General features: G+C 37.0%; 1 protein-coding gene across 1 annotated transcript; it reads left to right on the forward strand.

Annotated features, from left to right (window-relative positions):
* Nucleotides 1-5,110: 5,110 nt before the first annotated feature.
* LOC121369936 (glutamate receptor ionotropic, kainate 2-like) lies at nucleotides 5,111-25,954 on the forward strand. Its single transcript, XM_041495019.1, has 11 exons — nucleotides 5,111-5,126; nucleotides 10,792-11,049; nucleotides 12,465-12,661; nucleotides 14,438-14,632; nucleotides 15,396-15,545; nucleotides 18,381-18,481; nucleotides 19,485-19,575; nucleotides 20,593-20,911; nucleotides 22,380-22,597; nucleotides 24,181-24,431; nucleotides 25,735-25,954. Exons 1-11 carry the CDS (start codon nucleotides 5,111-5,113, stop codon nucleotides 25,952-25,954), a joined length of 2,016 nt encoding a protein of 671 aa, XP_041350953.1.
* The last annotated feature ends 200 nt before the right edge of the window (nucleotides 25,955-26,154 follow it).

Consider the following 26,154-nt stretch of genomic DNA (forward strand, 5'->3'; position numbering starts at 1 on the left):
GACTACAGCTTTACCAGGTAAAACAAATATAGTACACTTCATTTACGTATAATGATATGTACGTTTATTAAAGGTTGGTCTTTATTCTAATAACCGGTCTCGGTGGCGTCGTGGCAGGCCATCGGTCTACAGGCTGGTAGGTACTGGGTTCGGATCCCAGTCGAGGCATGGGATTTTTAATTCAGATACCGACTCCAAACCCTGAGTGAGTGCTCCGCAAGGCTCAATGGGTAGGTGTAAACCACTTGCACCGACCAGTGATCCATAACTGGTTCAACAAAGGCCATGGTTTGTGCTATCCTGCCTGTGGGAAGCGCAAATAAAAGATCCCTTGCTGCCTGTCGTAAAAGAGTAGCCTATGTGGCGACAGCGGGTTTCCTCTCCAAATCTGTGTGGTCCTTAACCATATGTCTGACGCCATATAACCGTAAATAAAATGTGTTGAGTGCGTCGTTAAATAAAACATTTCTTTCTTTCTTTCTTTCTTTTTATTCTAATATTCGGCGAGAAACACATTAGAGTTACACGACGAAGTTCATTTAATATTTTCGAGAATTTCGAGATCATATCACATCATTGGATATGGACCAAACAATATCAAATTATTGGTTATTGGACGCAGATCATCTCACATTAGTGGATATGGACCAAATCATATCAAATCATTGATTATCGGACGCAGGTCACAAAACATATATTTACAACAGTGTGTGACGTTGAAAGGGGGAAATACCCTTATAAATAGACAACAGCTAGTCTTTATAACCGTTACTTCTCAGAGATACGTATTTTTTAAATAAATATTTTTAAAATGCATTAGAAATACCAGGATGATCAGAAACACGTCGGATGTAGGGAAAATGGATAATCTAAACAATAAACTGAAAATAAAGTTTGATTTCAATGATCAAAAACGGCTCTAACTTTGAAAAATACGCCGGAATGTTTAAAAAGCACTTTAAAATAAAATAAATGCCAAAGCCACTTTTTCATTAGTTCCAGTATTTGAAACACACAGGGAGAAGATCGGCGACTGTGGGACCGGATTGAGGAAAAACGTATACATAAACGGTGGGCAATGCTCGCAGACCATCTCCCCCTGCTCCGAAACGGATCCTATGTGTTTGTCAATCACTATGACATCCTAAGTGTGTGGGCGTCAGCAGATTGTGACCTCCGCGTCATAGTTCCCAAGTTATCCGTGTCAGTGACCTACACGTTTGGACTCTCTTTCAACAATGACTTCACCCAGATCTTCTCCGAGAGGTTAGTGTATGTTTTTATGGTATTTGTAACAGTAGTTTTGAAACCTTTTTGTTTTCAGTCGGAATACTCCATGGTAGCATTGCAGATGAATGAATGAGTGTGTGAGTGAATGAATAAATGAATGAATGAATGAATAAATGAATGAATGAACGAACGAACGAACGAACGGACGAACGAATTAACGAACGGAAGAAAGAAAAAGAGAAGAAACGATTTATTTGTTTGTTTGTTTTGTTTAACAACACCATTAGAGCACATTGATTTATTAATAATCGGCTATTGGATGTCTAACATATGGTCATTTTGACACAGTTATAGCAAGGAAACCCGCTACATTTTTTCATTAGTAAGAAGGGAACGTTTATATGCGCCATCCCACAGAGAGGATAGCACATACCACGGTCTTTGATATACTAATGGTGGTGCACTGGCTGGAACGAGAAATAGCCCAATGGGCCCACCGACGGGGATCGATCCAAGACCGACCGCGCATCAGGCGTTCGCTTTACCACTGGGCTACTTCCCGCTCCTGAATAGATCAATGTTTACCAATATCCCAGCACAAAGAAAAACAAACGCTAGGGGGTGTCCGTTACCGCAAGCAAAATTTGTATCTACACAATCCGAGTGAAGATGACGTTAACGACACCACTAGAGCACATTGTCGTTTCAACCATTGGCTATAATCGTAGAGGAAACCCGCTACATGTTTTACTAGCACCATGGGGTTTTTGACATACATTTTACCACTCGTAAGATAGCAGCACGGCCTTTGATATAACGGTCATGGGGCACTGATTTGGATGGGAAAAAATAATCGAAAGATGGGCCCATTGAGGGGATTTGATCCTATGATCCTACGATCAACGCACCTCAGACGATGCAAAACCCAGCACCTGTTAGCCTTCAACCGAGGTCGATTAACCATGACATTGATTTTTGCAGTCATTCCGTCTGTTTTTCTAAACATCCTTTTGTATTTTGGCCTATACATAGATATTGTTTCTAATGTGACTATAACATTGATTTTCTTTGTTTTAAATGTTTATCAAAACGTTTAACATTTTATTTTGTTTTAAAGATTACACATAAAACACAAGACCAGCGTCTGTTTATATTACCGTATACTTAATCATTAGGCCAGATTATTGTATTAATAATTCATTACGGTATTATACATTTCATATCACACCCAATAGTTCAAGGTGTATCGAATATTCTACACCGTAATCGAGCGAGTACGTGGACATAACAAAAACTCCATATGGAAATAAATTAAAAATATTTAAAATCGCTATGATTCCATCCCTCTCCTTTTTCAAAGGGGACTTTAAACATACCTTTCTCACAGGAAATGGTTTTATTTTGGGTTAAAAAACTGTATTTTGGAAATAAATTAAAAGAATTTTAAAAATCGTTGTGATTCTTCACCTCCAATTGGAGCTTAAGGTAGTACTAAACCAAATAACTTCCGGCTGGGTCAAAGTTCGAGGTGCACCCAACTTTTGATAGAGAAGTGAACACCACAAGTCCTATGATTGGTTATAAATGTGAGTGTGTTGGTTGTAAAAAATAATAGTTTCATCTGGGTAAAAAAAATATGCAATTTTATTTCATCTAGTACCAATGTGTCAAGTAGCCTTGTGCTTGAAACATGTATGGGGTACCTGTAAAAAAAAGTACTCGAATTTTGTGAGGAACTAGGGTAGTCATAGATGCTACCCGTTATCTCAGAAACGAGCAGCTTGACCCCCATTTTTTTCTGATTCACTTCAAGTGTGAGGGGTGGTAGTATTTATATCCGTGGCGTTTATGTCGATTGATACGCTGCAGGTAGGAGTTTTAGCCACATATGTTACTATTGTCGTCTATGGGATTTGATTTGGTAGTAAACACCCTATAAGCATACCATTCCAACAGGAACTAAATATTTTCATATTGAACCCAGCTACCCACATTGTAATAGTATCAGCAGCTGCAGCGGTGTAACCAACCGTGCTTGTGAATAGTATTGTACCCAGTACTTTATAGTAGCCTACTTGTATTTAGTTTACAACTGTGCGCAAGAATCACTGGAGGTCGCAACCAGTGTAAGGAATAATGGTGGTATAATTCGAAAATGAGGGTTAAAGGGACATCCCTGAGTTTGCTGCATTGTAAGATTTTCCAACTAGTAAAATATTTCTACGATTAAACTTTCATATTAAATATATTTTCTTGTTCAGAATATCAGTGTCTGTATATTCAATGTGTTTCTGGTCGTCTTAATATTTGTAAGAAAATATATTTTAGGAAATAAAATCAAATTTAACCTAGTACAAATATTAGAACGATCAGAAACACGTTTGACATACAGCCACTAATATTTAGTGCAGAAAAAATATATTTGATATGTAATTACAATCGTTAAAAAGTCTCTGTTAGTCGATAACATCTTTAAAATTGCAGCAAACTCAGGAATGTTCCTTTAATAATAAAGAAACTTTTAAAAAAATTTAAATGCCAGGGGTGGGATAATAATCAGATTATATATGTAACGAACCTGTAGAGGACTTACTGATTGGTTTTAAAATGTAAATTCAAAATGGATACAATTATTATTTTTTTAAATATAAAACTAAATAATATGTAGTGCATTTTATGCTGTAGGTGTTTGAGCGTGTTTTGTTTTGTTTAACTTTTTTTGTTTTGTTTCTGGGTTGTTTCGTTATGATTTGTTTTGTTTTTCTTCTTTGAATTTAAGTTGGATTTTTCCATCCATTAAGAACTGTCAGTAACAGCAAGTGCAGCACGTGCAAGAATAGAAGTGTGGGTCAGACATAGTCCCTCGAGCCCCAACACAGCTGTATTAAAGTCAATCCACACTTTTTCCATGCCTACATCCATTAGATTACGGCATGTCCACCCTGTGTCCGGTGTCTGGTATGATCAGTGGCCTGACCCAGGGTAGAAGCTGTATTAACCATGACTCATTGTTTATATTTGTTCCCCCCCCCCCCCCCCCCCCCTCCAGTTCCCTATGTCTGGTCATTAATCGGATAAACCGTATTGCAAAGCAAGCGTGCACCATAGTTATTGTTGAGGTTTTCCTATGTTGTTTATCTTAGTATGACAGGTTTCATAAATAAAATGTAGATCTAAATATAACTTTGTCTCTAGATTTCTCAATAGCCGCCGTTAAATGAGAAGACCAACTGATTTTAACTTGCAGTTATTTCTTTTCTTTTCTTTAAACTATGTTTCAGATTATTGAGAATCATTGATTCTGGTATGCTTGATGCGATTATCGCTCGCCTTGCCAAAGATTCCAACAGTAAGACCTGTGATCAGAAGACCTCGACCGAGGCTCGAACTGTGGATCTTGAGGACTTGCAGAGCGCCTTCTACCTCCTGGGTGCCGGGCTCGTGGTGTCAGCGGTGGCAGTGTGTCTGGAGATAATACATCAAGCTGTCACAAGACGAATGAAACAATGTGCCAAATCCATGAACAAACCCAACACGTTGAGAAGATTCTTTTGAGAACAAACAGATCATCATCCGATGATGAAGTGCATCTGCCAGGCAACAATAATTATTGGACAATGTGGTCACATCTTAAAGTAGTAATGCTTGACTTGTCACAATCGTCTATTCGCTTACGAGACACTGGTACCGTGTGGCTTCGTCTTAAGAGTAGCGATGTTTGAGATTTTAAGCATTTAGACGTAACAGCTGTATCGGCTGTGGTTTATAATTTCAGTCAGATTGAAGAACAAGTGGTGGTTTTCAAAATTCAGATACAGCGTGTGTTTGGTTTGTTCCGAGTTTGCTAGTTTGTGACTCTGTTTGTCAGAAACATCGTACAATGACAGCAAACCCAGGTCAGTCCCTTTAAGGTTTCAAACGGCCGGCCTTCAGCAAAGGTTCAGAGATGCTTTTGGGATCAATGTTTTATTGATATGTTGTAACGATTCCAAGTCATATCCCAAAACACTGTTGTTCATGTAATGGCTTAAGGCATCAAGGCATCAAGGCATACAACTAAAACAGTTGCTCAAGTGATGTTGTGTAATGTTTCAAGCTGCATGACAAAAAAAAAAACCACAAAAAAAACAACAAAAAAAACAACACACAATAATGTTCGAGGGATGTTTTTAGAATTGCAATCAATGTGACTAAAGCTGTTCTTAGAGCGATTATATGTTTTTTGTTGCTGGTCTGGTGATCAACGTTTCAGGCCTGGAATTTAGACCAGAATCGTTGCTCAAATGATAGTTTATAAGTTTCAAGACATGTGACTGAAACATTTGATCACAGAAAATTTATTAGTAGATATTAAGTCATGTGACTACAATCGTTCAAAACGTTTGTTGTTGTAACATAAAACAGCATACAACAAATACACCATTTTCTTAAAACACACATGCACATACACGCACGTACGCGCACACACACTCACACACACACACTCACACACACACACACACACACACACACACACAAACAAACACACACATAAACAAACAAACAAACACACATATAAGAATATGTATAAATATGGAATAAAGGGGGGAAAACACCAACAGCAGTAATTATATACATTAATTTCACTTCCTGAAACACATGCTAACTGTACACTGACAAATGTTTCAATTGTGGTTTGTTGGGTATATAAAATAGTTAAATGTTTTAAATGTAAAACAATGAAATATGTTTTTCCCCTGGCGATATCCGTTTCTATCCGTGGTGTACCTTTTATAAATGTTTTCTTGCACTGGATTATACACAGATATCATTTTAATTACTACTGTTATATAGTTATGATTATTTTATGTACAAAGATGCTATTGGTTCGATTACTATTTGAACATTTCTTCCTGCAGAGACTAAACATTTGTGTTTACTTAAACTGGTTAAAGATTTTCTCGCCAACAGTTTTTGCTTTAATTCAATTCTAGTTCGTGCCAAAGATAAGCCTTTTGTTTAGTTCCGGTATTGACAGAGGCTTGTGATATCGGGTATTCGGTTACCACGATGCACTTGTTTTCTCTTTGACAAGACACAGATCCGTTTATCGAGCAGGAAGCCTTTGAGGCTTTTTTATGTATGGCATCAAATGGTCACAGTTGCACAAATAAAACAGTATGTTTATGCGGACAAATGACGAAAACAAAATACCGCTTAGGATATTTTTTCTCTAAACCAATGAATGGATGAATGTTTAACGACACCCCAGCACGACAAATACATCGGCTATTCGGCGTCAAACTATAGTAATGCAAATAAATAAAGTGATGATCAACATCAATATAAAAATTCAAGATTTAAATAAAAACAGTCTAAAGAACTGTGCAAAAATACAAATATCACAGATAGATACTGACTTTTAATCAAAATTTCAATTGTATCAATTGTGCTGTACTGGCCATTCTCAAAGAGAATGTTACACCCCTGCACCACGGTGAGGTTACTGCACGCGCAGGGGTTTTCTCGAAACATTTAACAAACAACACATTACAGATTATTATTCAATATAAAGAGTATCAAGTGACATGTGGGGCGGGACGTAGCCCAGTGGTAAAGTGACCGTCTGATGCAACCCCCGTCGGTGCGCCCATTGGGCTATTTCTTGTTCCGGCCAGTGCACCACGACTGGTATATCAAAGGCCGTAGTATGTGATATTCTGCCTATGGAATGGTGCATATAAAAGATGCCTTGCTACTAATGGAAAAACGTAGCGGGTTTCCTCTCTAAGACTATTTGTCAAAATTACCAAATGTTTAACATCCAATAGCCCATGATTAATAATGATCAGTGTGCACTAGTGGTGTCGTTAAACAAAATAAACAATTGACATGTTTTTATTTGAAAAGATATCGATCGTTTATCGAGCAACAAACCTTTGAGGTAATTTCATGAATGGTATCAAATGGTCATAGTCTCATTAATAATAGTGTGTGGAAAACGATCGACGACAACATCGATACATAGACATCTAGCTTTGATCTGGTTCATCTTCGGGTAAAATCATTTGACACAATGCCAGCATGGTCCGGTCCTATTTCCCACAAATGTATTTACGTATCCTTGTTCAAGGGTGGGGTTTTTTTTTCATCTAACTTGAGAGTGCTGGCTCCAAACACATATTATGCTTGTCATTTACAATTATATTATTTGGTCAGAAAAGGAAAAAACATTGACTGTCAAAAAAAAAAAGGTAACTTCTGAAAATACATTGTATTGAAGAATAATACCATATAAGAGGACTTGTACTTATTTAACGTTGTCCAGGCAGTCCTGATGATGTTCTACAACAAGACGTTTAACCTAATTTGAGGGTGCTAAATTTTAAAACCATATGTGTGTCATTTAAAATAATTATTACGTTTAGGCAATCAAAACGATGAAAAGAATTATCGTTTAGTAGAGGACGTTTTCAAAAATATATCAAATAATATACTACACATTATTTCACAAAATGAGAGGAAAACCAGAACACCCAAAAAAACAACAACACACAAACAAAAACCGCACCCCTTATGGTCCAGAAATGTTCAAACACTATATCAATACATACACATGACGTCCAGTGTTTCACACCCAAAACAACCCAAAACAAAACAAACAAGAACATCCGGTATCTGTGCATAATCATTTATTTTTCGATACCTAGCAATAGATCACATAGCCAGGACAGAACATACCAGAGATCATAATTATATTCATTAGCGGGGATACTCCAGAGTGCATATTGTAAAAATTTGATCATACGACTATTCACAAATGTTTATTCGTTTTTTTATAATCACTTAATGTTTTGCATTTACACTCAATAGCCGATGTATTGTTCGTGCTGGGGTGTCGTTAAACATTCATTGATTTATTGATTGAAGGAAATGTTTTATTTAACGACACACTCAACTCATTTTATTTACGGTTATATGTCGTCAGACATATGGTTAAGAACCACACAGATATTGAGAGAGGAAACCCGCTGTCACCACTTCATGGTCTGCTCTTTCCGATTAACAGCAAGGGATCGTTAATATGCACCATTCCACAGACAGGATAGCACATACCACGTCCTTTGTTACACCAGTTGTGAAGCACTGCCTGGAACGAGAAATAGCTCAATGGGACCACCGACGGGGATCGATCCCTGCCGACCGCGCATCAAGCGAATGCTTTACCACTGGGCTACGTCCCGCCCCTGATTGATTGATTCATTTATTCATTCGTTCGTTTATTTTCCTGCTGTCTTTGGGCTAGTATCAGGACTATCATAGTTATCTCTCTAGGGGAATGATTAGTAGAATTTAAAAACCAAAAAAAACCCAAAGGTAGATGTAGTCACACATGGCCTTACAGAAGTTACACCATCCCAAGGGAAATCATCTCCACCTGGATTCAAGGACGGGACGCACACTATCTCACTGATCCATACACCACTCCAAAGAAGAAACAATACTACGGAGATGACGATAATAACGGTAACGACAGCATGTGTGTGTGAAGTACTGATTCTCTCACGGTGTCTGTGTTCAATACGGCGATCATGTTGTATGACGCCCTTCTCTTGTTAGCCGTGTTCTGTTCAAACAGAGCAAGTTTCTTAAACTAACATTGTTATTTCATTACTTCTGTTAGACTGACGAAGCAGCACCGCGGCAGGATGTTTTGTCTTATTTTAAGTTCTTTTATCAGACACTTTGTCATTTTGTCATACATGAGAGCTCTAACCCATTGTTTTAAGGATGTTGTTGTGGGCTCGGATTTGGGTATGTATATTTATTTTCCTTTTCTTTTCTGGCAGTTTTCTTAATTATATACGTTTTGTCATGTATTAAAAAAACAACGTTATTGTTGTTTTGTTGTGGCATCTAAAATGGGTATGAATTTCCCCTTTCATAATCGTTTTGGAGATATTATTTGTGTCCTGCTTTGTTTGTGTTTTTGTTTTCTATTTGTTTCCTGATGTTAGGTCGGGAACAACTGGGTGTCAGGGTTTAGCTGCCATTCACAAAATCGTCATATACGAAATGAATTTGAAGTTGTCATATATATATATATATATATGTATATATATATATATATATATATATATATATATATATATATATATATATATATATATACAGATGGAAAGAAATAAGGGAACATATAAATAGTAACATCAAGTATTAACTACATCCAAATCCCTCATCAGGAAGTTAACTGTGTTACTGAAAACCAATACCACAGTACCGACATTCAGTCATACATTGCATCTCTATATTATATAACATTTAGTGAAAAATCTTAAAATATCAGTCAAATAAAAGTGTTATCAGTCACTCAGTGACGATAACACATTTTAAAGTGAAAATTTCTCTTTAAAATGTGTTATCGTGACTGTAGAATGTGTTATCTTCACTGTAAGAAAGCCGGAACTATTTTGCTGCTGGCATTTTAAAAATAAAGATAAATTGCCAAAAGTTATATAATAAATAGAAAATTTCATGTTTTTTTGTCAAATATGATTTACATCTCATCTCGTGAAGTTTGCAATCATATCACACTCGTCGCGCAAGCGCGATTCGAGAGATACTAATTGCAAACTTCACTCGATGAGATATAAATCATATTTCACACAAAAAAACATGAAATATCCTCGATATAATATATTTTTCTCCACTACCATGTTTTCCCTTATTTCTTTCCATCAATTATTTCATTATTAAATAAGCCAAAACCATAACTGGAAAATAACGGACCATGCAGATTGTACACTAGGTGTGTCGTTAAACAAAGCAAACTACCTTTTAAGTTTAATCGAAATAAAAGGTTAGTAATAGGATGTATTGCGACAACGACACAAATCCATGACATCCACTTTGAACAACTGGACATCTCGTAATGCTACATTACTATATGTGGGACGTCTAATAACCGCTGATTAAACAATGTACTAGACATTCGTTAATACAAACGTGTCATATTTAGCGAAACCTGCCGGATGTTATTTGGTTTAGTACTACCTAGATTGCGTAAGCAGGTTTGGCTAAAGATCACACGTTTGTATTAACGAATGTCTGGTACATTGTTTAATCAGCGGTTATTATATCTTCTTTCTTCTTCTCCTATATTTCCCAGTCCTTTGCATACTATGAGTCATAGCAATTTGTTTTGTTTTTTGCCAATCTTTAATTTATACAGAAACCTTACAAATGTATTTATGTATTAAATTGTTATATATGACTGTATAACATTATTATGCCACAAATTAGATATAATGTGCTTGTATATACATTATATCACTTTGATGTAAGGCCATGAATTCAGGGCTCCCCAACCTTGACATGGTCAGAATGGACTGGGGAAAATAAATATTAAAACAAAAATCCCTTGCTACTAATGGACATATAGCGGGTTTCCTCTCTAAGACTATATGTCAAAATTACCAAATGTATGACATCCAATAGCCGATAATTAATACACCACTGTGCTCTAGTGGTGTCGTTAAACAAAACACACTTCTTTACTGTTTCCTTTTGTTATTGTGACAGACGTTGCATCACCAAGATGTTATCAGCTGCGCCATCATCTGTGTGCCGGTTCGCCACATGCGTACACGTGTGTAGTTCGTGTCCAGACCTCGGACATCGTGTCCGGCTGTCCGGTGTACAGGTGCATCCCGCGCCGTGAGAACTACACGGCCAGTCATTCAGACACACACGCGGGATGCGACACAGTCACCGTCTTGTATAACATCGCCACCGATATGGGCTGGACGACGATGCTGGTGGTATTCGACAATACGTCAGGTATAAAGTTTATTAAAGACGCAGACCCTAGTTTTAAACCGTAAAAAATGGACACTTAAGTTTAGTTAATTTACAATCCTGTAAATCATTTGGATAAAGTTAAAATAGAGTGAAAGAAGAGTCTATGACGTTAAAACGGGAAATATCCTTAAAAATAGAATAGAACTCGAGTCAATAAACCGCTACTTCTCAGACGCACGTGCGTTTTTAGAAACATCAGGATGACTAGAAACACTTCGGTTGTACGTAAATAGATAATCTAAAGAATAAAATATAAGTAATATTTGATTTCAGTGATCATAAACGGCTCTAATAGTGAAAAATATGCTGTAGTGTTTAAAAACTAGTTTAACTAGGGTCTGTCCCTTTAAGGACGTTTACCATGTTCACAGCTTTTAGCCCGGTGTTGGAGCGGGACGCCACCCCCCACCCCCCACCCCAAAAACCCCCCACCAAAAAACAACAACAACAACAAACAAACAACAACAAAAACAAACCCCAAAAAACACCCCAAAAAACAGCACATCAAACAAAAAACTTATAATTTGTATGGTTATCAACAGCAGTGATCTCATCTGGACCTGTTTTATACAGCCCCAATAAACGTTTTAAACGTGCGAATCGCATGTAATACATCACTTACCTATATACAGGGTACTAAAGACTTTAGTAAGCTTTTGTTTTGTATAATCAAACTTGAAACTCAATCTGTTGTATTTTTCGAGTTGGGGTGGGTCTGTGTATTGCATGGGGCGAGTAACAAACTTCCCGTTATTCCAAGGTGGACGTAAATGTGATTATCGTAAATAAATAAATAAATAAATAAACTCAAAACTTGTCCTAGGTTCGATAGTGGACTGCTGACATCATGCCAATTTTCTTTCTTTCTTTTCTATATAATGCTTATGTGAAAATCATTATATCTAACACGATTTTAAATAAAATTCCTTCCCACTTCCTAACAGACTGACCTACCACACTGCTATGGCTAGGGTCAATTTGTCAGAACATGATTCTTCATGCTAACAAAGATTCTAAAATGTCAACATAAAAATTACGTTTGTTAAAAAATATTCAAATTATATTTCGTTTTTCTTTAGCTTTTGCATATATATCTTTAGAAGAACTTCAAGTTAAATTCCTTCCCATTTCCTAATAGATTGGCATCCCATACTACCATTGGCTGGGGTAATTTTGTCAGAACGTGAGTGTTGTGTTCATTGTAAAAGTGTTTCTGAAATGTCAATATAAAAATGGCGTTTATTAATATATATATATATATATATATATATATATATATATATATATATATATATATATATATATATATATTCTTTTCTCTTTGGCATTTATATGTTGTGGTAATTTCAAACTGTTTTTATTGTTCTACTTTGTTATACTACTGCCATCAACAGAAGCTCGTCTAGTTAGAGAACCTGACCTTCTGTCCAGAGAAAATGTGATGGTCACTACCCTGAATGTCGACACTGTTGACAGAGATACTTTCAACACGTCTATGTTCTCCCTGTACAAGACAGCTGTGCACAAAAACGTCTATCTTAATGCCCTGGTTCTATGTTCTACACGGGGCCTTCGCATTCTTAGCAACAAGGTAATTATTCGGCTGATTTTTAATATCTTTTTTCAAAAGAGCTTAATATGTTATTGTTGTTGGGGTTTTTTAATCTTCGTTTCAAGCAAAATGTATCTTTATAATTTGTCTTCTTGGCTATTTTTAATATCATCGCTAGTCACACTTCTCTGTGCTTCTGCCTCGGTGGTGTCGTGGTTAAGCCATCTGGCATAAGGCTAGTAGGTACAGGGTTCGCAGCCCGATAGCGGTTCCCTCTTAGAGCAAGTTTTAACGACTCAATGGGTAGGTGCAAGACCACTACACCCTCTTCTCTCCCACTAACCACTAACAACTAACCCACTTTCCTGGACAGACAGCTCACTGAGGTGTGTACCCAGGACAGCGTGCTTGAACCTTAATTGGATATAAGTACGAAAATAAGTTGACATGAAATGAAAATGATGTTTACTGTATGTCTATCAGAATGAAACGTGGACACATTTTCTTTTAATCACTTATAATGTTTTCTGCCATTTTAGAATGTAATATTTAAAAAATAAATAAAATGCCCACTGAACCGTCACTAAAATGGTGGTCCACACTACAGCCCCTGCGCGTGCTGTAACCTCACCGTGGTGCAGGGGTGTAACATTCTCTTTGATAATGGCCAATGCAGCACAAATTGATTTTTTTTTGTAAAAGTCGGTATCTATCTGTGATATTTGTATTTTTGCACAGTTCTTTTTATTTAAATCTTGAATTTTTATATTGATGTTGATCATCACTTTATTTGTTTCCATTACCATAGTCTGACACCCAACAGCCGATGTATTTTTCGTGCTGGGGTGTCGTTAAACATTCATTTATTCATTCATTCATCCATGCATTCCACACTACAGAAGCCAAAACGATTTTAATGACGCAGTAACATACCGATATTTATTCTTTATCTTAATAAGAAAGTGTATTTCTGTCGTCATAGAAAAATGTCGAACCATTTGCTCTAGTGGTGTCGTTACAAAACACACAAACTATTTTGATCACAGGTGATCTATAAAAACAGTAAATACAATTCTGCAAAAATTCTGCCGGTTCTTTTGCATTCTGAAAATAGGCCTGATGCCATAAATAACTGTAAATAAAATGCGTTGAGTGCGTCGTTAAATACAACATGGCTTCCTTTCTTTCTACTTTCTAAAATTTATCCAAACAACGTCGATCGTCTGTTGGTAATTGTGTTCTTGTAATAATTATGTACTATTTATAAATATAATTGTGTTAATGCATAAGAAAGTAGTATATATAAGTTAAGCAAACAAGGGGAAAACAGACATTGATTTCACTCAATGTCATCAGTCGATAACTGTGTAATCCATATACGTCAGACATCCAGGAATTATACGTCTATATGCATACATATAAATACACACACACCTATTTTAAAATAAGTAAAACAAAACATCAAGGTAACTACGATAGGCTATTGTTGTATTGTTTTACATTTGTATTTTGTATTAAAACAGGTGAACATGAAGAATGTATCATTCTCAGGCGAAACGTTTTGCACAGCTCTTTACACTGTTTCAATTTAACTTATGAAATCTTATTTTGATTTTGATCATGTATAGGTAGTACTAAACCAAATAACTTCCGGCTGGGTCAAAGTTCGATAACTTTTGATAGAGAAGTTAACACCACAAGTTCTGTGATTGGTGATAAATGTCAGGTTGTTGGTTGTAAAAAGAATTAGTTTCATCTGGGCAGAAAATAAAACATTTCTTTCCTTCCTTCAATTCAATTCAATTCAATTTTCAGGTGACAGAATTTCGGAAAACACTTCGCCCGTTCTCTGCATTCGATTTGGTGTCGCTGTGGCTGATTGGTGTCAGTTCTGGCACAGACCTGGGTTTTGAGGAAATGGAGCAGAGCCTGTTCAACGTAGCAGTAGTCACTGTACCCACGTCGTCGACACGCGATAAATACATTGTCGGTCATCTTGGTGTCATTCAGGTGAGCTCAAATGCACGAGGGGTGAACGAATTACCGAGAGACGAGAGAATGAATGAACAGATGAATGACAATAAGTATAACTGAACAAGGGCGGTCCAAGAAGTACCTCGTTTTGTTACAATTTTCATTTTCACGATTACCAAATGTTATGGTGTGCCCTTTTCAGGAATTGGACTATATGCCTTTTTGCCCGTGAACCCCTCTGTCTCACCACGTACGCAAAATAAGGTGCGTGTATGTCACGCACGGCGAAATCGGGGGGAATGGAAGGGGGCTCTAGGGGTGTTGTGGGGGGAGGCTCTAGCTCTAGTAGTAAATCTTAAGACAGAGGTGAATTTTACTTGTAGAATGCAGGAAATTGCATTTCAGGACATCTAGTTTTTAAAATTTTACGTGGCAGCATACCCCAGAACCGCCTAGAAACTGTGGTTTGAGCCCTCGATCTGTCAGCCCTCCATTGTCTACTTGCGTATAATTAAATACGTTTTAAAAAAACCCACACACACATATATACACACACATACACACACATACACACATACGCACACGCATACACACATACACACGCATACATACACACATACACACACACACGCACACAAATACACACAGACACACACACTCACACACACATAATATATATATATATATATATATATAGATATAGACATAGATAGATAGATAGATCCAACGTTTGCATCGTGGGTTATTCGTTTGTCTCGTATGTGTATTAAATTTTGTTTTAATTATTATTATTTTCCAGCATAAAGACAACGGTTTGATACAATACAACCAGCACTTGAACAATGCTTGTGCATTATTACTTCATGAACCGAATATTCACCAGAGCATTCTCTTCCCGAAGACAACAAAAGGCATGAATAACATGCATCTGATAGTGGGTACTATACCGGTAAGACATATGCATCTCACATTTAAGTGGCGGGACGTGGTCCAGTCGTAAAGCGCTCGTCTGATGCGCGGTCGGTGTCGGATCGATTCCCGCCGGTGGGCCTGTTAGGCTATTTCTCGTTCCAGCCACTGCACCACGACTGGTGTATCAAAGGCCGTGGTATGTGCTATCCTGTCTGTAGGATGGTGCGTATAAAAGATCCCTTGCTACTAATGAGAAAATGTAGCGGGTTTCCTCTCTAAGACTACATGTCAAAATTACCGAATGTTTGATATCCAATAGCAGATGATTAATAAATCGATGTGCTCTAGTGGTTTCGTTAAACAAAACAAACTTTTAAACTCACATTTAAATGTTGCCCAGTGTTACGACTTCCCCATCTACTGTTGGCAATGTTTGCTGACTGGTGGAAGGCCGTTATTTGAAATCAGTGACTGACAATTATCGTAATAATAACTAAAATCACAAAAAACCCACCCAGAACATTTAAAATCAAATTGTAATTGGAAAGGTCTAAGGACGATACCTTTTCCTGGTTTTTACAAGCATGCAAAGAACTAATATTTTGCTGATTGGCCTGGTAAAGTGACAAACCCTAGTTTTTAAATACTGCGACGTATTTTTCACTATTAATACCGTTTTTGATCATTTAAATAAGAAGTACTTACATTTTATTATTTAGAGTATTCATTTCTTACACCTGAAGTGATTCTGATTTTAGTAATACCCCCAAATGTATTTTTCATAATTTTAAAAATGCACGTCTGAGAAGTAATGGTTATCGAGACAAGCTCTAGTTATTTTCAGACGATATTTCCCTATTTAAACATCACAGACTTTAGCTTCTCTCTGTTAAAACGTTATCCAAAGGAGTTGCAAGTTTGTAGATTAACTAAATTTAGCGTCCATTTTTACGCAATGAAACTAGGGTCTGCGCCTTTAAGAAGAATGAATTGTTCCCCTTTGCATTTCATATTTTCTGTTAATGAGTCGTTCCTTGATGGTGGTGACAGAGAGAAGGAAACTAGGTACAAAATTTACAATCTTGCCAAAACGTTTAAATTCGGAGTTTTGAAGGCTGCAGAATCTCACTTCATTAATTAAAAGCAACACAACATAACAACATTGTGCGTCCGATATAATATTACGATTTGTAGTTGACAGATATTACGTCATACATGGCATTGCGGTAGCTGTAACATGAGTATTAATAAGCAAATAATGTATTTTCAAAGTGGAACTCTCAGAATACATCGTTAGAAGTATGTAATGACAAATTTCACATTTCACCCTTTTTTATCAACACTGTAACATATAAGATACTTTAGCTGTGCCACCGTAACGTAAGTTACACTTGTATTAAAACATTTGATACAAAACCAAATCATTGACTGGTTTATTTATCATAAACATTCGCAACCTTGTAGTGAACATAAAATCAGCTGGTCATATCATTGCAGCTATATTCATATAAAATGAAAAACACTTTTTCCAGAGTGTAACTATGTTACATGTGACACGTACTCACACGTGTTACCAGTTAGAAATTGACAGATCTCACCATGGACACAGTTATGGGGAGCCATTTAAGACATTACCATAGTAATACCATAATATATATATATATGAAGAGTTCAGGCGCAAAACGCGATATATCCATTTTTCGTTTTCAGATAAATTGTTTTTTTAATTGGCGTATATCGCGTTTTGATTTTTTAAAAACCGGGATTTACCCAATACAATTTCACAATGATCAATCAAGTTTTGCAGCAAATCAGCGGGCCTACGATTAGCCCTTACTGACATACAATAATGGCTTTAACTAAAAACTAGAAAGAAAATGGTTTATATCGCGTTTTGCGTCTGAACTCTTCATATATATATATATATATATAATATTATATATATATATATATATATATATATATATATATATATATATATATATATATATATATATATATATATATATGAGGAGCTAAATGATTATTCTTGGTCTAGTTTTAGGGGAGTTTTGGGGAGCGAGTGATAGCTCCCCTTAGACAGCGAGGTCTGAGTTGAAGACGTCAAATATACAGACACGATATTTCTGAGATGTATGTCAAATAACACTAAAACAACATTTCCGACGTACTAAAACAACATTTCTCAAATTTCTTATCTATTTCTCCTTAATGACGTACATTTATCACCAGCGAGACAAATATATTTTTTCAGCCCTCTATCCACCATTCCCTGAAAGAGCTTGAGCACTAAAAATGTAAATTATAATATATAGTCCGTCCCATCCTCCTATAAAAATATTGTTGTTTGTTTAAATAATTTTGATTTGGTTTGACGTAAGAAAAACTAAAAGTGTTTTGAGAATAAAAAAAGAGACAATTTGTGTGTGCAATTAAAAAAATAATCGGTTTGGAATTAAACAAAACTGTAATACATACCATAGTAAGAAAACGACGCTTACGGCGTTATGGCCGCCATTTTGGTTTATGGACTGGTGTAGTCTTGATAAAAATAGCTCTATTTGATTAATTTCACTACAGAAACAAGAAAATAATCAGATAAAGCAAGACTATACCAGTCCATAAACCAAAATTGCTGACATAATGCTGTAAGCGTCGGCCTTTTAGTATGGTATGTATTACAGTTTTATTTATTTCTAAACCGATTATTATTTTTAATTGCACACAAAATATTTTTAGGGGGGGGAGGGTATGTTATTTCCAAAACACTTTTACTTTTTTTCTTACGTCAAACCAAACTGAAAGTATTTACAAAAGGCATGTTTATAGAATGATGGGACAAACTATAGATTCAAATATTGTGCCTTTTCAGAGTACCACGTTCGTAATTCGCACGATTAAAAATGGTCGTCCTACGTACAGTGGATTGTGTATAGAGATATTGCAGTTTCTGTCCCAGGCCTTAAATTTTAGGTAGGTAGTAACCCAGGTTTTAAAATTAGTTTACATATAAACTGAATGAACAGGATTGGAAGATCAACACAATAAAATAAATTCTTCGAAAAGACCTTGGAAACAGTGTATGAAGCTGAGGTAACAAAACCGATGTTGCACAAGATCACCAAACACCGAAAAAACATTTAAATAAATGTATCAAAGATGTTTATAGAACTCGTCTTGAAATTTTGAAGAGATACCGAATGTGTATTCGCCACTCGCAAGGAAACCCATGACAATGTTGCCACCCCTGCACCACGATGAATCATGAACAGGATTTAAGCGATCAGTGTACACTGACTGTGTGTCACATTTTGGTTGAGGGTCATCATCTGAAGCCGACTAGATACGATATACATGGCAACAGAAATGTTTTGGAATCTTCTAAATTCCAACCTGAATTCATTTTTTTAAGGTTTAAAAACATTTTGGTTTCTATACAAAGTTTTAAAATATACTTACCTTGATATTTATAATACATTCTTTTGTTTCCCCACAGCTCTTTACACTGTTTTACATACTTATACATTTTGAAAGTTTTTTTATGGAAACAATCATATTGATGTAATTACCTTTGTTTGACACCTAATGTCCGATCTCTGTGATTGTGCTGGGCTGTCGTTAAACATTTATTTATTAATCCATTCATTTATTCACTTGCGAAATTCGAATTAAACTTAAATTTGATTAAATAAGTTTCATTATTAATTCGAAAATCAAATAAATATAGTTAACTAAAGAGCCTTGGTTTTATTATATTTGGTTTGGCTAATGAAATTCGCCAAATTGCTAATGCATTTGGGATTCAATTTGAAACCTAATGAAGTACAAACATGTATATATTTACTGATATAACTGAAATAGTGTTAAAATACAAATTCAGCTTTTTATTAACTATGACTAATATCTCTGTTAAATTAAATACAGTGCAAATCAGGAGAGAATGAAAAAAATCTTATTTGGTTTACCTTTGGTACAGTTATACTATTGTCGAACCTAAAGACGGCAAATGGGGAAATGATATGGGACACGGAAAATACAACGGCATTGTGGGAGATCTTCTCGATCAGGTTTTGTATAAAAACATTCTACTTTATTGCCAACTCCATTAACAGTGTTATTTGTAAGAGTAATTGTGTTACTTAAGGGAATTTGTAAAACTCTCTCTCTCTCTCTCTCTCTCTCTCTCTCTCTCTCTCTCTCTCTCTCTCTCTCTCTCTCTCTCTCTCTCTCTCTCTCTCTCTCTCTCTCTCTCTCTCTCGCGTGCGCATGCTGTTATAAAACGAATTATGCTGCAAACATATTTCTTTCTTTCTTTCTTTCTTTCCTTGCATTAGTAAAAAGTTATAAATTCTGAAAAGTCGCGTAGTGCCTTTAAAGGCATATTAGCGTGGATTATTATATTCATGTTTGTTTAATAATTTTCCCATTATTTCTCCCTAAATATTTCCTGGATCTGCCCTTGGTCACCGTCATGGGTATTTGTCCATAATTAAATTATGCACCAATCAATCGGTAGTAAGTGCCATATAACAACGTATGTTGGTAAATAAAGCACATTTTAAAATAAATCAAAGAGATATTCTATATATTGTCGGTTTTCCATATCACCATGCCTTTTACGTTTTATTTTAAACTTCACAAAATAGATTTCATTGCTCTTCCTTTGATTCCACGAATATATATTCTTTTACCTTCAGAAAATATATTTCATTGCTGATCCGTTGATTCCATGAATATATTTGTTTGACCTTCGGAAAATAGAGTTCCTTTCTGACCCGTTAATTCTAAGAATATATATATATATATGTTTTGTCCTTCAGAAAATAGATTTCGTTGCTGCTCCGTTGATTCCACGAATATATATATATATATATATATATATATATATATATATATATATATATTACCATCAGAAAATAGATTCCATTGCTGATCCGTTGATTCCACAAATATATATGTTTGACCTTCAGAAAATAGATTGCATTGCTGTTCCATTGTTTCCACAAATATATTTTTTTGACCTTCAGAAAATAGATTTCATTGCTGTTCCATTGATTCCACAAATATGTATTTTTGACCTTCAGAAAATAGATTTCATTGCTGCTCCGTTGATTCCACGAATGGATAGAATAGGCATAATGGACTTCACGGTGCCGTTTTTCTGGGATCGCGTTGTTGTGATATTCCTGAAGCCCAACGTGGATAACAACAAGTGGAAGACTCTCCTCAACCCGTTCCGCTGGCTGGTCTTCGTCTGTATCGGTCTGTCCATGATCTTCGTCGTTCTCTTCGTCGCCTTCCTGGAGTCGGTGAATCCATTCTACGGCCAGGACAAGGATCGGACGTGCTGGCGGTTGGTCTATCAGTTCTTTTGGTATATCTACGGATCTCTGCTCAGACAAGGTATGTGTCTTTTTGTGGGGGTTTTTGTTTGTTTTTGTTTCTGTTTGTTTTGGGGTTTTCTGTTTGTTTGTTTTTGTTTGTTGTTGTTGGGGTTTTTGGGGGGCTGGGGGGTTCTATAGCTCACCACATGCATATGAGATGGGGGAATCACCACCCTCCCACACCTGTGCTGTAGCACATTTTCACATTTGGGCAAAATACGATGAAGACATCGGGTGAAATGAGCTGTCCTGAAAACTTTTTATCATGTATTTCCATCATTAAGGTAACACACTACCATTTGTCGTGTCGTTACTTGTGATAGCAGCTTACTATAGTCCGGTTTAGGACATTGTTCCTCAAAAAACAAATACTTCAAAATTCTTGTATACTTTTTGAATTTGTTCTTGTATGAATACACATAGCTTGACGTCTGTAGTGTTGAAATAACTAATTTGTTTTAAGTCACTTGTTATATGTAGTACTAACTGATAACAACTGTGCAAGTGGTATAGTGTCACTTGTATAACAGCAACACGAGGCTGTGCTAAGGTATGAGGGCTGTTAATTGAAAAATGTCGTGGTCGACCTATGTTGATTTTTTACATGGCACTGGTCAGTTGAGAGCACTCCCTAAAATTAGTAGTCGCATGATAGTGTTGTATTTTTTAAAGAATATATTCTGGCATAGAAATTGTATTCAACTACATGGAGTAATTAATGATGGTGTGTAACCTTAAGCTCATAATATTCGTTGTAATCCATGTAAAAATGCGTTGTTATTTGCGTTGATTCCTATATTATAATGGAAATATGAATAAATGTCGGGCATTTTCGTTCAATTCGGGGGAAAAATCAGCCTGACCCCTTCCTCACCTCTCTTACAAAAATGGCATCCCATAGGCCCATGTCGCTCACATCCATGTAAGGCCATACCTAGCACCAGGCGGGTAATAGGTAAAGGGTTAACTGATCTCAAACGATAACGTCAACATGGTCGTAGAGAAGGTGCATTAATCTTAAGCATTATGTACACAACATGAGGTGGTTTTTAAGGGTTTTTTTTTTATTAATTTGATTGTTTGTAGTTGTTGTTGTTTTTGTGTGTGTGGTTTTTTGTTTGTTTTTTGTTTTTTTTGTTTTTTGTATGGTGTTTTGTTTCTCTTTTTTTTATTAATTTGTTTGTTTTGTTTTGTTTAATCATCGGCTATTGGATGTGAAATATATGATCATTTTGACACAGCCATAGAGAGGAAACCCGCTACATTTTTCCATTAATAGCAAGGGATTTTTTATATGCACCATCCCATAGACAGGATAGTACATACCACGGACTTTGATACACCAGTCGTGGTGCACTGGCTGGAACGATAAATAGCCCAATGGGCCCACCGATGGGGATCGATTCTAGACCAACCACGTATCAGGCGTGCGCTTTACCACTGGGCTACGTCCCGCCCCTTTTTTGTATTATAGTGTATCGTTGCAGGTGGTCACTTTCTGCCGGAGTCTCTGACCGGTCGCCTGGTGATCTCGTCGTGGGCGATGTTCTGCACTGTCATCTCCGCCGTGTACTGCACCAACCTGATCGCCTTCCTCTCCGTCACCAAGGAGGAGCTGCAGTACCAGAACGTAGCCGACCTCCTCAACGACGACTCTCTCAAGTGGGGCGCGCAGGGCAACTACTACTTCAACATGCTCAAGAGGGTTAGGTTCACTCGTTTATTCAGAGTGGCTCGTTGATCATTAACTTTTTTTACAGATATGAGTAGAATGTTGTCAGCTCTCATTTCTGGCTTTAGGTCTCTGACCTAACTTCTAAATTCTTGTCTCGTTTATCATTAACTTATTTTCCAGACATGAGTAGAATGTTGTCAGCTCTCATTTCTGGCTTTAGGTCTCTGACCTAACTTCTGAATTCTTGTCTTGTTTATCATTAACTTTTTTTCCAGACATGAGTAGAATGTTGTCAGCTCTCACTTTTGGTTTAGATCTCTGACCTAACTTCTAAATTCTTGTCTCGTTTATCATTAACCTATTTTCCAGACATGAGTAAAATGTTGTCAGCTCTCATTTCTGGCTTTAGGTCTCTGACCTAACTTCTAAATTCTTGTCTCGTTTATCATTAACCTATTTTCCCAGACATGAGTAGAATGTTGTCAGCTCTCATTTCTGGCTTTAGGTCTCTGATCTAACTTCTAAATTCTTGTCTCGTTTATCATTAACTTATTTTCCAGACATGAGTAGAATGTTGTTAGCTCTCACTTTTGGTTTAGATCTCTGACCTAACTTCTAATTTTTTTTTATTTCGAATTCCGCCCACCTTAAACTCACCTTAAAGCCCCTGTCCCGGACATGACGATGTCAGCGGATAAGCCCGTAATGGGCGTGTTTGAAAACTTCGTGTTACATAAGCACGTAAACATGTTCAGCTTCAGCTTCAGTTTATCATTAAAATGTTCATACAATCACTGGTATGGGTAGGAAATTGTATTTGTCACATTAGTGGATTATGTAGTGATCCAGTGTCCCAACACCGCCCGTTTGAAAGGGATTTTATATTTCATTATCGACAGTGTCTTTGAGCATCTTTATTTTAAAAATCCCCACCCAACAGTTTTGAGAACTGTACTCAGTTGTCTTTGGCAAACTCAAAACGTACCCTTTTAACAAATTGTTTAACCAGAACCCTGGAGCCACCCCTGTTTCAGGCAGAAGTTGGGGCTGGGATGATTTCACGATGGCATAGTCAGCAATGAAGGGATGACGTGATCTGTTTGGGTGTATACATTGGATTATATCTTGTTTTCTTAAATGTTAGAAGTTTTTTTTTTCAACGACACCACTAAAACACAGACTAGTTAATAATCGGCTATTGGATGTCAAACATTAGTGTGACACATTAGTCTTTAGAGGAAACAATTTTCCATTAGCTGCAAGGGATCTTTTATATGCATTTCCCCCACAAATAGGACAGCAGAAACGATGGCCTTTGATATGCCAATCGAGGGGCACTGGATGAGATGGGGAAAAACCTAATATGACCTTATGACCTTAGACGAGTGATCTGCTGAGCTAAATCCTGCTCCAAATCGTGTTTAGCGTTCTTACAAGGTTTTTGTACAGGCAGGGAAAGTTTTATATAATTATGACAGAACAGACTTATATTATTAAGCGTTCTTGCACCCCCAAACTAATCTAAAAGAATGCAGTATATCAAGACGTCTGGTACTTGTGTATATATAATGTATAATTAAGTTCATATATTGTTTTTATTTTTATTTTGGTAGGGACAGGACAAAAGTCTTTGGCCAATTTTGGATGAAAAACACAACGCGTCGTACAGGGACCGAGACGACAACAAGCACCGGACTAAGCTGTACGAAGGGTCGTACGTGTTCGTGGCGCACTATCACCACGTGAACGCCTGGACGGTACGTGACTGTACGTTACAGCTCATCCTGCCGGCGCTGTCGGTCCCGGTACTCAACAGGTTCGGACTGCCGCTACACTCAGACTTCACGAAAATATTTTCTCTAAAGTAAGTGAAGGATTAAAGTCTGTTTTGTTTAACGACACCTAACGACACCACTAGAGAACATTGATTTAATAATAATCGGCTATTGGAAATGAAATGAAATGGTTTATTTAACGACGCACTCAACACATTTTATTTACGGTTATATGGCGTCGGACATGGTAAAGGACCACACAGATATTGAGGGAGGAAACCCGCTGTCGCCACTTCATGGGCTACTCTTTTCGATTAGCAGCAAGGGATTTTTATACGCACCATCCCATTGACAGGATAGCATATACCACGGCCTTTGATGTACCAGTCGTGGTGCACTCGGTTATCGGACGTCAAACATTTGGTCATTTTGACATTATATAGTCTTAGAGAGCAAGGGATCTTTTATATGCACCATTCCACAGACAGGATAGCACACACCACGGTCTTTGATATACCAGTTGTGGTGCATTGGCCAGAACGAGAAATATTCCAATGGGCCCACCGACGGGGATCGATCCCAAACCGACCGCGCATCAAGCGATCACTATACCACTGAGAGAGAGACCTCAGCTATCTGGGTTGTATGGGTTAGTTGTTAGTGGTTAGTGAGAAAAAAGAGGGTGTAGTGATCTTACACCTACCCACTGAGTCATATTATATTGTCACAAAATTCTACAACGGGCTCAATCGGCGATTAGGTACTCTGACGACAAGCATGCCTTGCAAATGTGAGGTTTCTGTATAGAATGCCTGGTATGCAGTTATAGAAAATAATAAAACAGGACACACTAAAAAGGGTCGGTTTCAAACTTGCATACTATCACAAATGAATATATTTGCTTGAATTTACGGATTTTCGAACAAATATTACAAAATGTGAAGGTGAATAATAAATAAAATAGCACACTCATTTTCGTCAGATATTATTTTTATGAAACAAGCGAACTTTCCTTGTATTTGACCTCGCACTCGTGAGCTCGTTTCGCTAAAATGATATCTATGGAAAACGAGTTCAGTATTTTATATACGTGTACTACTGGCGTAGCCAGGATTTTAGATGGGTGGGGGCAACCCACTACTGGGTGGGGGATACACACCATGTATGTATGTATGTATGATTTTATAAAGTTTAATACAGTAAAACATAGAAAAAAAGGTCCGATTGGGGGGCCGAAGCCCCCGTGCCCCCTCCCTGCTACACCACTGACATGTACATACAACTTAATATCGTGAACTTAATGGAGATGACAAAAATAGACTATCACGCCTACATGTTTTAATTAGTCCAATAACCCTGATATTAATTGCGTCATGTTACGTCATGTTACAGATTGATGCACATGACTGAAAGTGGCCTCTTGAACCAAGCCCTGCAGCGACTAAACAACCTGGCGAACAACACGTGCGGACAGACCGACACGACGAAGGCTCGAACCATTGGCCTGGAGGACCTGCAGACCGCTTTTTACATTCTGGGAGTGGGCGTGCTTCTGTCTGTCGTCAGTCTCGTCACGGAGACGTGGATGAGCAGAACGTGCAGACCGAAGTAGTTCAGATGGAAGAGAATCTCGGGGTGGAAGGTGTGCAACACCCTCGCACCCCGAAGACCCCTGTATAATGTACATGTATAATGAATATATATATTCATTTTTTTTTTTTAAAAGAACATTGTACAGTTACATTTAATTTAATTAAATACAGATCGTACAATTAAAGGCATACTGTCACGGATTTAAGGACTTTATTTCTC

Source organism: Gigantopelta aegis, chromosome 4, assembly GCF_016097555.1.
Source record: "Gigantopelta aegis isolate Gae_Host chromosome 4, Gae_host_genome, whole genome shotgun sequence".
NCBI classification, from domain to species: Eukaryota; Metazoa; Mollusca; class Gastropoda; order Neomphalida; family Peltospiridae; genus Gigantopelta; species Gigantopelta aegis.

Coding starts and splice junctions, on each gene's coding strand:
- LOC121369936 (XM_041495019.1), top strand. Junction 12,662..14,437: donor TTCGCATTCTTAGCAACAAG/GTAATTATTCGG, acceptor TTCAATTTTCAG/GTGACAGAATTTCGGAAAAC. Junction 15,546..18,380: donor TGATAGTGGGTACTATACCG/GTAAGACATATG, acceptor GTGCCTTTTCAG/AGTACCACGTTCGTAATTCG.